General features: G+C 48.4%; 1 protein-coding gene across 2 annotated transcripts in view; it reads right to left on the bottom strand.

Moving 5' to 3' along the window:
• Nucleotides 1–527: 527 nt before the first annotated feature.
• LOC122543053 (anthrax toxin receptor 1-like) overlaps nt 528–18,659 on the bottom strand; it is a 143,971-nt gene continuing 125,839 nt past the window's right edge. The window contains exon 17 of one of the 2 annotated variants that reach the window (XM_043681251.2): nt 528–1,359. In XM_043681251.2, the coding sequence (XP_043537186.1) occupies nt 1,108–1,359 (252 nt within the window). In that variant the 3' untranslated portion in view covers nt 528–1,107. The remainder of the gene's footprint in view (nt 1,360–18,659) is intronic. The other variant, XM_043681250.2, reaches the window with a different exon arrangement.

The following is an 18,659-nucleotide window of genomic DNA, read 5'->3' as shown; positions in this document are numbered from 1 at the left end:
GAAGTCTCACTGCCGGTGCCCCCATTCCCCTCAACCCCTGAGGGAGGGCACTAACGGGCGGCGGTGGGGTGAGTGTCAGTGGGAGGTACAAACCTGCGTAGCCCATCCACCTTCCAACCATTGCCCCAGGGAGCAGCACAATCCCAGCAGCTTGAAGAGCTGCTTCCATTGGAAGGTCACCCCCAGGAGAGCAGCATCACCAGTTTGTTTAGTTTGCCCCTTGCCCTGCAGTTCCCTAACTCCACCCGCTGGCCCCAATCTGCCCAGCCAGACCACAACGGTGTCTGATACAGGGTTGGAGGAAAGGGGGAGGAGGGCTACAGGAGTGAGAGAGAGATAGAGAGAGGGGCAGTGAGGTGGAAAACCCCTAAATCGGGCAAGCTGTCCCCATGCAGCTTCTCCTTCCCCACTGCGCCGTGACAACGTCCCCCTGTCCCCCCTCCTCTACCCTGGTGAGAAGTGGGTCCCAGTTGGAGAACAACGACCACCCCCACTGTCCCCCTCCTCCTCCCCCCCACCCCCGCCCAAGCGACAGAGGGAGCACGCTGGGAATCGAAGCTGCAAGATATCTGTTGTGATGGACGGCGATGCCAAACGGGACACTGCGTTACAGCCCAGGCCCGTCAGGAGCTGTTACTGATCACCTTCAAACTGACACAACCAGCAAGGGATATCGGCGTCCCCTTCCCATCCGTCCGTGTGCAGAGAGAGAAGCGAGAAACTCAACAGCCAATCTCCTAGACAGGCTGCTCAAAACCCAATGTGTCGTCCGCCTAGCGGCTTTAGTTGCAGAAAGATAGCAAAAATGTAATAAGGTTATATATAAAATGGTAACTGCCGAATATCAATATATCACACAACGTAAAAGCGACAATTGATGGACTTGAAGACAACGATGCCAACTTTAACTGGCACAAGTTCAGAAGGATATTGCTGTGTGGATTGGAGCTTGTTTTGCACCCTGCAATATATATATATATGTATATATATATAAAAGACTGACAAAAGGGAAGACAATCTCCATCGGGCCAGCAGGGAGCCTTGACACAGTACCACTTTGGTGGCCTTTCACCATCGGCCACTCAATCCTCGGGTCAGCTGGAGGCTTCAGAAGGAAGGGCGTGGAGGTGGGCGAGATGGTGGAGGGGCCCGGCTAGGCGGTGGGCCTGGTGGTGGTGGAGGCAGCGAGGAAGTCGGCGATGGAGCAGGTGAAGGTTCAGGCGACGGGGCTGGAGAGGCAGGAGGGCTGAGGTTGGGGCAGTAGATGGGTGGAGGTCCCACATTCCTCATGTTGTTGTAGATCGGGTAGCTGGCTGGCTTGGCTTCGCTCTTCACCCGAGTGAAGTTAATGCAGCGGCCCTGTAAGGTGGGGTGGGGTCAAAAACACACACAGCGGTCACTCTCACTGGCTGCACGGTTCTGGATCCCTCCCGCTCCACCGAATGTCATGAAACCCTCATGCTGACCCAGGCTGCTGGATGCACAGGCACATGCTGAGATGAATTACAACATCAGGCACCGCCAAGGAGAAAAACCAGGCAATTCCAGAGCTCTGGCCTAGGTAACGCAAGGCTCACAAAGTAGACCAACTGGAAAACAGAGAAGTGGCAGATGGAGTTTAATTTAGATAAATGTGAGGTGCTGCATTTTGGGAAAGCAAATCTTAGCAGGACTTATACACTTAATGGTAAGGTCCTAGGGAGTGTTGCTGAACAAAGAGACCTTGGAGTGCAGGTTCATAGCTCCTTGAAAGTGGAGTCGCAGGTAGATAGGATAGTGAAGAAGGTGTTTGGTTTGCTTTCCTTTATTGGTCAGAGTATTGAGTACAGGAGTTGTGAGGTCATGTTGTGGCTGTACAGGACATTAGTTAGGCCACTGTTGGAATATTGCGTGCAATTCTGGTCTATTTCCTATCTGAAGGATGTTGTGGAACTTGAAAGGGTTCAGAAAACATTTACTAGGATTTTGCCAGTGTTGGAGGGTTGGAGGGTTTGAGGTATTGGGAGAGGTTGAATAGGCTGGGGCTGAGGGGTGGCCTTCTCGAGGTTTATAAAATTATGAGGGGCATGGATAGGATAAATAGACAGTCTTTTCCCTGGGGTCTGGGAGTCCAGAACTAGAGGGCATAGGTTTAGGGTGAGAGGGGAAAGATATAAAAGGGACCTAAAGAGCAACCTTTTCACTCTGAGGGTGGCACATGTATGGAATGAGCTGCCAGAGGAAGTGGTGAAGGCTGGTACAATTGCAACATTTAAGAGGCATTTGGATGGGTATATGAATAGGATCGTGCACTGACCTGACCCTTTCCCAAACACATCGGGAATGGGCCAGTTATCATAAGTTGGACTCAAGATGTTCACCAAATGAGGCTCAGAGGAAATTGCAGGTCGTTCTACTATAACATGCATTCACCAGAACATGATTGACAAATGGGGGACACTGTTTCTAGTGTGGCACGGTGGCTCAGTGGTTAGCACTGCTGCCTCACAGCACCAGGGTACCAGGTTCGATTCCAGCCTGAAGAGACTCTCTGTGTGGAGTTTGTACATTCTCCCTGTGTCTGCATGTGTTTCCTCCCACTATCACAAAGATGTGCAGGTTAGGGTGGATTGGCCATGCTAAATTACGCAAAGCGTTAGGTGCATTAGTCAGAAGGAAATGGCTCTGGGTGGGTTACTTTTCGGAGGGTTGGTTGGGCCGAAGGGCCTGTTTCCACACTATAGCTAATCTAAAGCGCAAACTTTTAAAGCGTGTATTGGTTATAACATGATTCTGATCCCATTACAGTCGTTTCTGGGGAACGTGGTAGTTCCATTCTCATATTATAAGAAAGTCACTTCAGAGCAGCATCATTTAAGCTAATGGGGTTGGAATCACATTGTTACCACTGTATTATCACTGTATAAGCTTGTGCTACAGAAACAGTGTTCAATTCGTCAATTGTGTAAAAGTGAATTTGCATTAATGAAGCGCGCATTGTAGCAGAATGACCTTTAGTTTAGATGGTGCTGCAATTGTGTGATTTTCTGAAACACAGGATTACATGAGAATGGAACTACCACATGATAGCAGAACTGACTGTAATTCCAAACTAAAGCAGTTGAAAGTACTGGCCTCTCCTGCCCATTTCTGTCCTGCCTGTTGGAGTGAAACACCCTCCCGAGTTACACCAATTGGTTGCCTTCAGTTGGCGGATGAGATGTGTGCAATGAAAAGAGAAACCTGACCAGAAACCGAACACAGCAATTTCACCAGAAAGTGCACGGCAGAATTCGTTTGTACAAACTACTGTCAGAGCGTTCAGTTTGACTCTTCCAAGATGCCACGCAGTCCCCCCGAGGACAGACTGCCAAGTCCTCCCCATCAATATGACCTTTTGAACACTCTGTAAAGGAAAAATTCCCTAAATGTCTCTGCAATTGGTTGGGAGCTGTGCAGGGACATGTCTTGTTGCGTGAGCTGGGCCACAATAACGTGGATGGTTGGAGGACAATCTTATCACACAGTCAGTTTGTGAAATGTGCTATCTACGTCATTGTCGAGTCCATCAGCAGGGATTAACGTCACATCTCTTGATATCACTTGGGGATCATCCTTCAAGAGGCTAACTTAAGGGTTTCATTGACAAGAGATACAAATAGAATCCGACTGAGATACCTTTGTTTAAAAAAAGATGGCACTCTCTGTCACAAGACAGAGGGGACACCTGCCAAATAACTCAGAGAAAGGCACGGAAGATTGTCAAATTAGCAAGGGTGTGCCAACACTCACTTATTGGGCCACTCAGTTGATGATCAGTGCAGCCCATGATGTTAAGGTCATCACGGCCTCAGTGTGATTGTTGAGTTGACCACAACAAAGAATAGATTGAAGGAGTTGTATTTCGACAATGCCTTTCATGATCTCTCAAAGAGTTTCCTCCTCACCAATGAAATCCTTCATGATGCGTGACGTGGTGTCAGTTAATCATATACACTGCAATAGTTATTGAGAACTTGGGTTACAAAGTATTAGAAAAATGGACTTTGGCTTTCAGCTGTATCACCACCCTGTTTGGAAGAGTGTGTGGTCACAAACAGCAGACTGTGACAATGCTGTGGCTTAAGGAGGTATGTTTTGTCCTGGTTCCTGTTAGAGAGAGAGAGAGAGAGAGAGATACTGGGGCACAGGCGCCAAACAGTCTATGAGAAGAAAAACACCTTGTGGAGCCTTGGGTGTTTTGTTTTTAAAGCTGGAACAATAGAAGCAGCCTGAACGGGTGTGGTCAAGTTCCCACCCACAGAATCAGGGATTTTTAGTTTTTAAGTTTTCAGCAGCAGTTGCTGTCGGGGTCTTGAAGAAGTGGCAGCTATTTTTCCCTTTCCTGATTCCAGCCAAAAACTGGGGATTCTCTTCCTCAGTGGCTGGATTGCATATGAGACAAGGTCTGTCAACTGAATTTACCTTTTGCTGTGGGTATGTTTATGGGATGCTGCTACATTCCTCCCCCACCCCCCACCCCCAATCCTCGTTGCTGTTTAGGTGTTAAACACTGTACGCTTCTGTGAAGTTTCCAATCAAGTTAGGTGATTCCAGGTGCTTCTTTCTTTTGCTGTATTTTAAGTATAGTGTTTGAATGCATTTTGTTTATGAGATTTTGGAGAACATCATGGTCGAACAAAAAGCCAATGGAGAACTGCAGACCAGCCGTTTATAGGAAAGCCAAACACACTGACCAGATACTCAACGACATCCCACCCCCCACACAAATGGAGCTGTGAGCCACAACACACTGCAGCATCCCGGAACTACAAGAAGCCAAGGAGAAACACCTATACCACGTATTCAGAAACAATGCTTACCCAATATGCGCAGTCTGCCGATTCCTGTGCAACAGACCTGTGCAGCAAGTCACCAAATGCCCAGAGACTCTAGTCATCCTACTATACATCAAAGACATTTCAGAGGTGACAACCAAACTAGTCTGGCCCCTAGGCATCATGGTAGCCCACAAACCTACCACCAAACTGAAAAACTATTGATGGATTCAGAGGTCCCCGTACCCACAGCCAGCAGAACAAACATAATATACAAAATACCCTGCAAGGACTGCAACAAACATTACCTTGGACAAACGGGCAGGAAGCTACACACCAGGATTTACCAATTACCAACTATCACTTGTATCCTTACACACAGTCGATGAGGGACACCAGTTCGACTGGGACAGTACATCCATCCTGGGACAGGCGAAACAAAGTCACGCCCAGGAAATCCGAGAGGTGTGGTATTCAAACCGGAACTCCATCAACAAACACATCGATTTGGACTCCCTTTACCAACCTCTCAGAAACAGAACCGGAAATGACATCACCCACCACAACAGAGCAAGACACATAAATAGTAAGCAGGACAGAACACCAACACTTCACCAGAGGCTCATTGGTGATGTTACCTAGCATAGTGACAAAACCATGTCTGAGAACAAACCTACCAGCTCAGTGAACAAACTGACAACCTGATGTTGAATAGTTTGACCAATCAAATTGCATCTGGAACATAGCACCTGACATTGAACTTTAAAATCAGAAAACACTGGAGTCAAAGCTCCCTTCCTAACATATTTTGAGGGGGTCTGGGCTGGTCTGGTCCATAACAAGAAGGACTGCCACTCGTAGTCAGGACTGAGGACTAAGGTTTCCATTGCTCAGAAGGCTAGGGGGATCTCAGAGAGCAAGATATTTGCCAGGTTGTCTGTCCACTTTAACAGTCTGTTAATGTGCACCGGTAGCCTCTTACTGCCTGCCCTCCTCACTGCTCCAGGAATTTATCACTGAAGGGATGCCTTGTATATCCAGATCGAGCTCACAGTCATGAGAAATGATAGAGGCACACAGCTTCTAAAACCAACTCCCTGATGGACAACACTGCTCCCAGTCTAAAAAAAACAACTGCTCCCTGCTTCTCTCAGTGGTTTCCCTTTGCTCCAGTGTTCCTCTAACCCCATGAGCTTCACTTCATCTCTCAGCCTTTCCATAATGGCAGCAGTGTAACACTCAGCAACCCTCTCTGTTACTTCATCAAAGAACTCTGTCCCAAGTTGCTCAGGTACAATCTGCCTTTTACAGGTCCCTGAGAGCTGGCACAGTTTTCCAACTGACGATTAATGTTGTGCCTGCCTGCACATTACCCAAACTGGAGTTTTCCCATCACCGACATCAGGCTGACTGGCCTCCAGTTAGTGGGTTCATCAAGAGGGATAAACCCATCCTTACCTAACTGCTAACTGCTGATGCATTTGTCCCTGACAGTATCGGTAAGACTGACCACTGGCACAGTCCTTGTGGAGACAGCATCCCGTCTTCACATGAAGTACACCCTTCAGCGTGTTTTATAGCACGTGCTAAATGGGACAGGTCTCGCAACTCAAGACTGGGCATGCGCAAGGTGCTGTGGGCCATCAATAGCAGCAGAACTGTACTTCAGCACAACGTGTAACCTCATGGCCTATCAAATCCCTCACTCAACCATGACCATCAAGCCAGGAGTCACCCCCTGGTTCAGTGGAGAGTGTAGGAGGGTATGTCAGGAGCAGCACCAGGCGTACCCTGTAAAAAAAGAGGGATCAGCTGACAGGCAGATAATCCTCCATCACAGGAAAGGCTGGACAGACTGGAACACAAGAGAAGATACTGAGCTGTGTGTGAGAGGTTCACATGGCAGTGGGAGTTCAGAGCAGAAGCAGAATGCAGAGGTGGGAAAAGAAGTCTTTGTCAAACGCTCCTTCATAGGATGCAGATGACATAGGAATGTAAAAACCAGAAGGGGGAGTAGGTCCCCGACCCCCTTGAGCCTGCTCCACCATTCAATAAGATCACGGCTAATCTTTTCATGGACTCAGCTCCACTTACCCTCTTAGGAAAGCCCCCAGTTTTTTCTCTGTTCAAAAATCTACCTTTGCCTTAAACCCATTCAGAGTTAAGAGTGTGGTGCTAGAAAAGCACAGCTGGTCAGGCAGCATCCGAGGTGCAGGAGAATCAACGATTCGGGCATAAACCCTTCATCATCAGCTCCTCGGACCTGCTGAGCTTTTCCAGCACCACACTCTTCACTCTGATCGCCAGCATCTGCAGTCCCCATTTTCTCTTCCTTAAACACATTTAGCGAGGCATCACTGGATGGTGATTCCACAGATTCACAACTCTTTAGGTGAAGAAACTCTCCTCAACTCAGTCCTAAATCCTCCCCCCAACCCCCACCCCCTTAGTTTGAGGCTGTGCCACCCTTGTTCTAGTTTCATCCCCCAGTGGAAACAACCTCCCTGCTTTTATCATATCTATTCCCTCCAGAATTTTACAGGTTTCTATACAATTCCCTCTCATTCCTTGATATTCCGATAATTATAGACCCAGTCTACTCAATCGTTCCTCATAAGCCAATTAGAACATAGATCATAGAACATTATGGCACAGTACAGCCCCTTTGACCCTCAATGTTGTGCCAACCTGTGAAACCAATCTGTAGCCCCGCTATCCTACACTATTCTTATGAAGGGGTAAGAGATACTGTACCTTTAAGAGAGCTGAAGGACTTAGCAAACACACAGAGTGCTGGAGAATTTACAATGTAACTTTGGTCCTGCAGCTATCCATACCTGGGTTGCTATGAGACAAAAACAAATTCAAATTTGGCCAATCAGTTTAAATTATGCCCCAAGATACTAAACTCCAATCAAGTTTGAATTTGGTATTTTGACAATATTAAAACCAATGAAATTATCCTATCCTGCAAGACCGGGAAAAATTGAACAGCTAGGGGGAGAACTGCCAAGTTACCAACACATGCAGACTACCCACAGAATAGCTCTCTCAAAGGTACCTTTGAATTTGAATCCCTACAGGAAACATGCCTTTTGGCCCAACAAGTCCACACCAACCTTCCAAAGAGTAACCTACACAGACCCATTCCCCTACTCTATATTTAGGTTAAGGGAATGCACCCAACCTACAAATCCCTGAACACTATGGGCAATTTCCCATGGCCAATTCACCAAACCTGCACATCTTTGGATTGTGGGAGGAAACCAGAGCGCCCAGAGAAACCCACATAGACACGGGGAGAATGTGCAAACTCCACACAGACACCAGGATGGACATTTCCTATCAACCATCACCCTCTATCTTCTTTCAGCTAGCCAATTTCTGATCCAAGCTGCTAAATTACCCTCAATTCCAGACCTCCATATTTTGTGCAATAGCCTATCGTGGGGAACCTTATCAAAGGCTTTACTGAAATCCATGTACACCACATCAACCGCTTTACCCTCATCCATCTGTTTGGTCACCTTCTCAAAGAACTCAATAAGGTTTCTGAGGCACAACCTACCCTTCACAAAACCACGTTGACTATCCCTAATCAATTTATTCCTTTCCAGATGATTATAAATCCTATCTCTTATAATCCTTTTCCAACACCAAAGTAGGGCTCACTGGTCTATAATTACCAGGGTTGTCTTTACTCCCCTTCTTCAACAAGGGAACAACATTTGCTATCCTCATATTCTGGCACTGTTCCAGTCGACAATGACAAAATAAAGATCAAAGCCAAAGATTCTGCAATCTCCTCCCTGGCTTCCCAGAGAATCCTAGGATAAATCCCATCCAGCCCAGGGGACTTATCTATTTTCACACTCTCCAGAATTGCTAACACCTCTTGCTTGTGAACCTCAATCACACCTAGGAGGAGAAAGTGAGGTCTGCAGATGCTGGGGATCAGAGCTGAAAATGTGTTGCTGGAAAAGCGCAGCAGGTCAGGCAGCATCCAGGGAACAGGAGAATCAACGTTTCGGGCATAAGCTCTTCTTCAGGGCATAAGCCATTCCTGAAGAAGGGCTTATGCCCGAAACATCGATTCTCCTGTTCTCTGGATGCTGCCTGACCTGCTGCGTTGTTCCAGCAACACATTTTCAGCTCAATCACACCTAGTCTACTAGCCTGTATCTCAATATTCACCTCGACAACATTGCCTTTTTCCTGTGTGAATACTGACGAAAAATACTCATTTCGTGCCTCTCCTATGTTTTCGGACTCCATGCACAACTTCCCACTACTGTCCTTAATTGAACCTAACTTATCCTAGTCTTTCTTTAATCCTGATATACCAATAGAAAGCTTTAGGGTTTTCCTTGATCCTACTTACCAACGACTTCTCATGTCCTCTCTCAGCTCTTCTTAGCTCTCTCTTTAGGTTTTTCCTGGCTAACTTGTAACTCTCAAGCACACTGACTGAGCCAGCATGTCTCATCCTAACATAAGCCCCTTCTTCCTCTTAACAAGAGATTCAACTTCTTTAGTAAATCATGGCCCCCCTCACTCAACCACTTCCTCCCTGCCTGAGAGGTACATACTTACCAAAGACACGCACTAGCTGTTCCCTGAATAAGCTGGGCTAATTCCCAACTCCGGAATCAACCTGGTGAACCTCCTCTGCACCCCCTCCAGTGCCAGTACATCCTTTCTTAAGTAAGGAGACCAAAACTGCACGCAGTATCTAGGCATGGCCTCACCAGCATCCCGTACAGCTGCAACATAACCTCTCTGCTTTTAAACTCAATCCCTCGAATAATGATGGACAATACTGCTTTTGCCTTCCTAATTACCTGCTGCACCAGCAAACCAACTTTTTGTGATTCATGCACAAGGGCACCCATGTCCCCCTGCAATTTTTCACCATTCAATATTAGTCCTTTTCACTGTTCTTCCTACCGAACTGGATGACCTCACATTTACCAGCATTGTACTCCATCTGCCAGACCCTTGCCCACTCACCAAACCTGTCTGTATCCCTCTCCATACTTCCAGCATCCTCAGCACACCTTCCTCGACCACTCATGATGCTGTCGAAGTGAGCATTTATTGCCTGTCCCTTATTCCCTTGACAAGGTGGTCTTGGAGCTCTGTTGAGCTGTGCTGCTTCTGTTGGCTTTTTTAAAAAAGTTTTCGCTTCGCATCACTGCTTGGCTTTCTTTGAAGCCAGTTCATAGTCACCCAGAAATCTGGAGTTACAGACAGACCAGATCAGGTAGTTTCATGGTAGATCATCAGTGAGACAAGATTTTTATACCTGAGATTTAGTTAGTTGGTTCGATGTCTCTGCATCACCTGCACAATCACATGATCACTTTGTAATCACTCGGTCATGGGACGTAGACATCACTAGCTCGGTCAGCATTTGTTACCTATCACCGACTGCGCTAGAGAAGGTGATGGTTGAAGTAACTCCAAACAGTCCAGTATCCCATCACCAAGTCACCCTTTCTTTACATGTAGAAAGTCCCAGACTCTGGCATTCCTTGTCAGAGCCAGCTCTCAGACTGAGCTCTGGTTTCTATCAGTCAGCCAGGGCTCCCTGATTGGACCAGGTTAACAGACCCAATCAGGGAACTCAGATCCTATGACATATAGCTGGCTGACCTCATTTCAACCACAACAGTAATAAGCTGCTTTCTTGAACCTCAGCAGTCCTCGTGTTGCAAGCATACCATAACGCTACTTGGGACAGAGTTTCAGGATTTTAACCCAATAGAGGAACAGCAGTTGTGGTCCCAGGTCAGGATGGTGAGTGGCTGGGAGGGGAACATGCAGGTGGTGGTGTCCCTGTGGAACCTGTGCTCTTGTTCGAGTAGATGGTAGAGGTTGCAGGTTTGGAAGGTGCTGTCAAAAGACCCTTGGGGTGTTGCTGCAGTGCATCATGTAGATGGTACATACTGCTGCAACTGTGCACCAGTGCTGAAGGCAGTGAATGTTGAAAGAGCTGCTTTGTCCTGGTTCAAGTCAAGCTTCTTGAGTGTTAGAGCTACCCCATCCAGGTGAGTGGGGAGTATTCCATCCCACTCCTGACTTGTGCCCTGTCGATGGTGGACAGGCTTTGGGGAGTCAGGAGGTGAATAACCAACTGCAGGATTCCTCGTCTCTGACCTCACTTGCAGCCACAGTATTTATGTGCCCAGTTCAGTTTGTTTTCTTGTCACTGGTGGCTACTAGGTCGTTGATTGTGGGATGTTCAGCAACAGGAATTTCCATTGAATGTCACAGGGAGATGGTCATTGCCTGGATAACACTTGTATAACAAGCCTGAATATAGTCCAGGTCTTGCTGCATCTGGCCACAGGATGCCTCAGTGTCACAGATGGTGGTGACCATTTCAGAATTGTTCCACCATGCCCACATTACTGACCTTAATGTTTCAGACATATCTGTGCATGGCACTGTTATTTCAGCACAATGCTGCTTTTATCTCACACTGTTTGAAACATCCTCCATGTCATTACCTCCACTAGCACTGCATCCATCCCTTAGCCAATCTTCCTTCTCCCATTGTGGCTCATCCATTATCGTTTCAGCTCGACATGAAGGAGTGACAGATGTCCCCAGAGTATTCAAGACAGAAGATTATACAGGTTTGGAATTGAATAATGGATGTGTCTCTTGAGAGGATGGTGGACACAGGTACTCTCACAACATTTACCACATATCTGGATGAATACTTAAAATGCCAGGACTATGGACCGAGTACATGGAAATCAGATTAGTACAGTTTGGTATTTTTGGGCAGCATAGATGTGGTGGGCCGAACGGCCTGTTTCTATGCTGCATTCTCTGACTATGACTCTCTAACACAGGTGGTCATCCAAGACAGGGTCCGGATGTCTGCAATGACCACCACCACCAGCTGGAAAGACAAGGGCAGCACATACATGAGGACAGCACCCCCTGCAAAATACCCTCCATGTTGCACACTGTCCTCCGTCTCGGTGATGTATCGCCTCTCCTTCAAATCGACGGGGTCAAAATCCTGTCATTCCCTCCCAAACAGTATTGTGGGTCTACCCACAGGAAGGAGCTCAACACCACCTTCTCAAGAAGCAATTTGTGACCGGCAGTAAACACCAGTAATGCCTGCATGTCGTGAAAGACACAACTCGAGATTCTGGAAACAAAAGATGCTGGAGATCATAGCGGCTCAGACAGCATCCGTGGAGAGACAGCAAGCTAACATTTCGAGTCTAGTTGACTCTCAGTCAGAGCTGAAGTGAAGCGTGGAGGGGGATAGCATTTGATTGTGGTAAAGCTGTTTCCAAGCCGGGTAAAACAGAGTTAAAGCCAGTACAGTGCAGTACAGTTGGCTGCTGCTCAAGAGCTTTGTTCGGGTGGTGCTGGAGTGGAGTTTTCAATGAGTCTCAGTGCAGTGTATGTAGGCAACAGTCAGACAGTAATTAAAGCAAGACCCTGACTGACTGACTGACTGCAGGCAGTTCGATCAGATGCTCAACAGAGACAAATCTGCCAGGTCAGCGAGAAACACTGAGATTCCTTTCCTTTGTCTGAATGGAACTGGGGGGGGGGGGCCCCCGTGCCCCCCCGGCCCATTGAAGGTTTTCTGCTCTGCAAACAGATGCACACACTGAACCCAAATGAAAACACCCAACCACCACGCAGTCGGAAATGAGAGAGAGAGCCCAGCTCCACCCCTCAGCGAGCAGATTCCTTTCTGATCCCTGGAGGGTTGAAGGGGGGAGGTGGGGGGGGGGGCACAGCCGCGTCGATGTTGTTGCTCCATCGGGAGACCACCTCACCCACGGAGCAGGGTGGCAGTGGTTGGTAGCGTCATCCATTGGGAAGGTGGCCAGTGTTTCCAGCCACCAAGCTGCTGAGGCTGTGTACAGCTGTGCTGCTGCTGTCAGTGCCAATGAAGGAATGTGCCTGAGGGGCTCTTTCCACAGGAGGGGGCTCTAGCTGCTCAGCACCAGATGCTCCACCACAGACAGCACCTCTCTTGCTTCACCCCGAGCTACATACCCAGTCGTTCTCATTCTTTCTGAGCTGCTCCGGACATGGGAAATGAAAGCCTCAATCCTGGCACCCTAGACAGGATGAGGCCATTCAGCCCAAAGTGGCTGTGCTAGCTCTGCGTGGAGTGCCTCATCCTTGCTCTTCGTTATTAACCCTGTAAGTTCCACAACCTCAGTAACCGCTCAATTTCCTCGTCAATTTATGACTGAGAGCTCCATAACCATCTTTCACAAGTCAACTCTTCCAGCGCCTAGCGTTTCTTATTCTCTCCCCTCATGATCCTAAGCTCTATGATGTCTGCTTCTGTGTCAACCGCCTGTTGTACAATCAATGGGAACCCCCTCAGATCATCTTGAGAACCTCCACTGGGTCATCTGTGGGCCATTCAGGATGTATGCAACAACAGGAAATAAGCAGTAACGTTCAGAATGGGCTTTGCAGGTCAGCAATGAAATGTCAAGCCCCGGCATGAAGGACTTTGACAAGGGGAAAATGCAGTGGAGACCACAAGCTGGTCAACTTACAGCCACTCTCGCCCAGGCTGTAGGAACAGCCCAAGACTCTCAGTCAGTGCATGAGGCAGTTTGTCAGAGGAGAGGTCTCCACACGAAGCTGCTGCTGTCTCCAACCCCCAAAGATGTGGCTTCCTTTTCAGTGCTGGGAATTCATCAGGGTGTTGATATCAGGCAGGCCTTTGAAGATCGGAGCAACGATGAATGCAACCTTGAAGGTTGACGGTCTGCCTGTGCTTGTTGACTCCATCCTTTGAGGTGATTTCACAAAGAGGTGACTTCTGAAAGGCGATGAGGGGGGTGGCTGAGCAGGGAATCTCCAAGATCTTGCCAAGCAGCCGCTGGAGGCAAGGTAATGTTTTCAATAAAACAGCATTGAGTGGAACCAGCACACAGCCATGGCCCTGAAGTCATCAGATCCAGCTCTGCTCAGCATTACTTGGTCCAGCCTTTTGGAGGAGCTGGGAACATTGGCGACTCCCGCAGCCCACCACAAGTCAATTTGGCATCACCTCACAAATGGTCTTTGGAAAACCTGCCCTCAAATTTCCTTGCTGTTCCCCTGATTTTCTCCCTCATTCAAAGTGGGGCAGTAGGATCCCGCAATGGGAAAGCCAGGAAGTCTCAATTGATGTTGACCAGCCCTGTTGGGCTCCTTCTGGATCTACAGAACAATCCCGGGACAAAGCCCTGGTGTGGGCATGTGACCTCTGGGGTCTCCTTTGAGCAAGCTGTAGATTATCTGTCAGTCAACGTTTTGGAGGATGGAGACACATATTCAGAGTTTTAGAAAATTGCAAACTTGAGAATCAGAGGCAACAAAACTGGATTGCTGCGATTGATTGCAGGGGAAGTGAAATCTCTTTCAAGAGTGGAGTGCCTGAAATGTCCCACTGAACACGATATCACAGCAATAATTCACAGGCACAAATCTGATGGCCAATCAAGCTCAAAATCTCCATTCATATTCTTTCAAAGCATGTGAGGGTTATCAGCTGGGTCAGTATTATTGACCATCCCTAGTTGCCCAGAAGGCTGACAAGAGTTAACCAGAGACTTGTGTGGTCTGGAGTCACGTGTAGGCCAGACCAGGTAAGGAGAGCAGATTTCTATCCGTAAAGGGTTTCACTCAACCAGATGGATTTTTTTCAGTGATCGATATGAGGCATGATGAAGTGTCACCTAACTTGCTCTCTCTCCATGGATGCTGCCGGACCCGATGAGATCGCCAGCAGTTTTGTTTCAGTATAGATTCCAGCATCTGCAGTAATTTACACCAACCCATTACGGCGTTTCTTGTCTTTGTGACACCTGCCTTTCCGAAGTAAGAATGGAGTCAACAAGTACAGGTAGGCAGTCAACCTTCAAGGTTGCATCCATCGTTGCTCCGATCTCCAAAGGCCTGCCTGATATCAACACCCTGATGAATTCCCAGCACTGAAAAGGAAACCACATCTTGGGGGTTGGAGACAGCAGCAGCTTCGTGTGGAGACCTCTCCTCTGACAAACTGCCTCATGCACTGACTGAGAGTCTTGGGCTGTTCCTACAGCCTGGGCGGAAGCTGTTGTAAGTTGACCACCTTGCGTGACCCTTACCCTTTCTCACACCCTCAGTGAGGCAGAACTAGTGACAAGTGGCTGCAAGGTTAGATAACTGGTTTCCCAGCGAAACACCCGCCATTGACCTGGTCCTGAGCAACATCCGCACCTCTCAGAGGGGAAGAGCTTGCCAATCCCAGCCATCTGTTCCGTGGGAGTGCTCCCTTCCTTGGCCTTACATCTCCAAGCAAGGACACAGTTCATGTGCTCGAAAACATGACAGACTGGGTCAACCCACTCATTCCAGGAGTAACACTTCGACGGTTGAAAGGGGAGACATTCGGGGAGTAGAATATTTGGAAGAATGAAGTTTTTGAGTTAGGACCCATCAGTCAAAGCTGTTCAATTTCACCTCTCAAAGGATAAAACCAGATGTCAACCAGAGAACTTAAGTCACAATGCTGTTTAGTTTGGCAAATGTACAAACTTTCTACCCCCATTCTGTCCAAAATATTCATAGTTCTGCTGCAAGAAAATGCACATACTGCCCATGTGTTTTGCTAACAGCTGCTTCATATCCTTTCCTTGGGCTCAGAGTTCTCACTCCTCCCCAAATTCCCTTCCCTGTTAAGAGCGAGTCTTTACTTCTCTTCTAAGGCAGTCCCTCCATCCCTGGGATCAGCCAAGGGTACCTTCTCTGGACTGCCTCCAATGTCAGTCAACTGTCCTAGGATAAGGGGACCAAAACTGTTCCCAGGCTTCCAGCTGGGATCTGACTTGATCCCAGGATGCCACCAAATCTCTGTCTGGTTGATCGAAAGTCTCGTTAGGCCCTGACATTCGTCCACTCGGGTTGAAGTGGAAGAATGAAACAATCGAGGAGGAATCAGAGTCGAGACCATTCAGTGTTTGTAGCCAAGCTCCCAGACGCTCAGGATCCATTGTTAAAGTGAGACGCAGCTGTCCAGGGAAAACAAATACCAGGAAGTGTCAAGGGTCAACTTAGAAACTGCAGCGACGAATCCAGTGAATGCAGCAGCAACGTCACAAAGACATAGCTTTGTGTGTCTGTGACAGTGTCTGGTCCACACTGGCAAAGGAGCTCATAGGCACTCTCCCACCTCGCTGTTCAAGTGCCACTCCAGGGAATGCAGCACAAGGATTTCCAGCCATCCTGTGGGAGTGCTGCACTGTCCGCAGTGCCAGGGGGAGCTTTTCAAACGGAAGGTCTGTCTGCACTCTCAGGTGAACCTGGAAGATCCTGAGACACAATCCTGAAGGATGGTCATCCCTAGTCAGACAGCACTGACGGAGAGAGATAAACAGGGTCCATGGCTTGTGTCAGTGACTGAACCCAGACCTGAAAAACCTATTTCATCTCTCTCTCTCTCCACACAGACACCGCCCGACCTGCTGAGTATTTCCCGGCCTCTAGGTTATCTTGCTTTTGTCTTCCTGAGTGATCCTTCGTGTCTGGGTCAAATGTGGATCATGCCGGCATTTGTGGAATCTTCCTGTGCACCAGTTGGTTTCCTGTTTCTCCCCACCCGTGAAAGATGTGTTGTCACTTGAGGAGGAGAGTTTAATTTTCCTAACTTCAATAATGTCAAACTCAGTTCGAGATTATAGTCTCACTGATAAAGTCACCATAGACCCAGGGGACTGCTCTCTCCTCACAGATGATGGCTAGTGATTTAACCTGAGGGTCACTATGTCTCTAACTGAGGGGGTGAGGTTGAGAAGACGTGACCTTTGCAGCAACATCAGCGCACCCAGGAACTGAACCCATGCTATTGGCGTCGGTCTGTATCCCAAACCAGCTGCCTGACCCTCCTCTGTGTGCTGAAAGAGTGGCTACACTCCAAAGACCACCTCACTGACTGTAAACCATCCACAGGGCATCCTGTCGTCAAGGAGGTTGCAACATACACACAGGCCTTTCCTTTCCAAATCTAAAGTTAATTTGAGCAAAAGTTTAAAGTAAGTGAACATTGTGGCCTGCAAGAGATATTTCGGTTCCAGTGGGGCAGCAGAATAAGGGAACTACTCCTGGCAAGATCCCACTGACTGGTCTATGTAAAACAGACCAACACCATAGCAGATCTGCTAATGCTGAACTTAGATATCTTCCACACGAGTTCAATTCCTCTGGGGATTGTTTGGCACAGTGCAATGATTGATGGAGATTAAGCCGCCTACGCCAATGGCTGCATAACCTTGAAGTTACAAAGCAGAGTGCAACAGTCAGGGAATTGTGGTGAATGTTTCCACAACACTGCATCAGCCTCAGTTGGAAGAGTGGGTCCAAAGTGGGCTAGCACCCTTCAAGAAGGTTGGAAGGTGAGGACACAGAGCAGAGTATACATGGAATGTGCTGCCTGAGAGGGTGGGGGTGGTCAGAGACTCTCACAACATTGAAGAAGCAGCTGGATCATCACTTAAAATAGGCAATACACCAAGTGCAGGGAAATGGGATTAGGGTTGCTTGGTGTTTGTAGGTCAGCATGGACATGGTGGGCCAAAGGGATGAGGGGCTTGACGTTAAGGTTGGCCAAGATGGAGCTCCTCCCCTTGGGGGAAGAGAAGGATTGCGAGGAGCTCTGATGGAGGTGTTCAAAATCACAAGGAGAGGTGGGCCAAGTAGGTGGGGAGAAACTGTTCCCCCTGACCGAGAAGCAGATGGCACCGATCCAAGGTGATTGGCAAAGGCACCAAGTGTGAGCGATCAGTGGTTAGGATCGGGAGGGCTTCAAGAGTGTGGTCAAGGCGAATCCAATTGTGACTTTCAGAAGGGAATTGGAGAAGCACCTCGACAGACACAGAGAGAGAGAGAGAGAGAAGACCAAGCACAGGTTTACAGTATACAAAGGGCAGGGGCAGGTCTAGCTACAGTGGTTTGGCAGAGAGCCAACAGAAACTTGATGGGCCAATTTCCTCCTTCCCTGCTGTCACCCATTCCATGCCTCTGTGACGTAGTGAACCCATTCCCTTGCCTCCTCCCACTCCCAGCCGGTCAATGGGGTTTCCACTGGTGTGACCACTGGCTTTAGGAGTCTTGAGGTTATAATCATCAGTCCAAGTGGGTAGCTTTCCATGTTTGGAAGTCACTTGAGGACAATGAGAAACAAAGAGGTCACGAACCACTGATGCTTTGCCACTGGATGTCTCGAGCACGCCAAGCCAATGACCTACCAAAGGTACCTGAAGAGTGTGACAGGGGTCTTAATCACGTGTGTGGTGTTCTACCCTCATACCCCACACTGGTCCCCTTCAACCTTTCACAGAACCTTAAACTGTGCCTTCATTCCAGCTGTGGGGACATCTTCAATCCACAACCTCGACTGAGAGGTGCCTGGAGGCCGAGTCTTGCAGAGTTTACTTTTGCCTGACTGGCTCAGGATTTTGTGGTGAGATTTTCACCGCAAGGCCAAGTGAGATTTCCTGCCATACTATTTCCGGACACTGCTGGAATATTTGGGAATGGACCAGCATCCCTGGCACTGACGCCACCTTTAACAGGCCAGACTGGTACTGGCAGTCCGGAGCCACCCATTCCTGATCGGCAACACTGCAGACAGACCCTGGTCAGGGTGGGTGCGCTGTGGGATGTCCTCTAACCCCGGGCCACAGTGCCAGCCCAGTTCGGGGGGTTTGCCCCCTGGGTCAGTGCAGCCTATGGAATGCCCCCCCACAGTATAAGTAGGTGGTCAACTCCCCCTGTCAGTGGCGACTTGCTAATGCCCAGTAACAAGCCCACTGCGGTGTTCAGCCAACACAG

This window comes from Chiloscyllium plagiosum, unplaced genomic scaffold (genome assembly GCF_037043375.1).
Source record: "Chiloscyllium plagiosum isolate Xiang-an unplaced genomic scaffold, Cpla_swu_hap1 HiC_scaffold_48, whole genome shotgun sequence".
Classification (NCBI taxonomy): Eukaryota; Metazoa; Chordata; class Chondrichthyes; order Orectolobiformes; family Hemiscylliidae; genus Chiloscyllium; species Chiloscyllium plagiosum.
The sequence above is the reverse complement of the archived record's forward strand: the minus strand, read 5'-3'. Positions and strand labels throughout refer to the sequence as shown.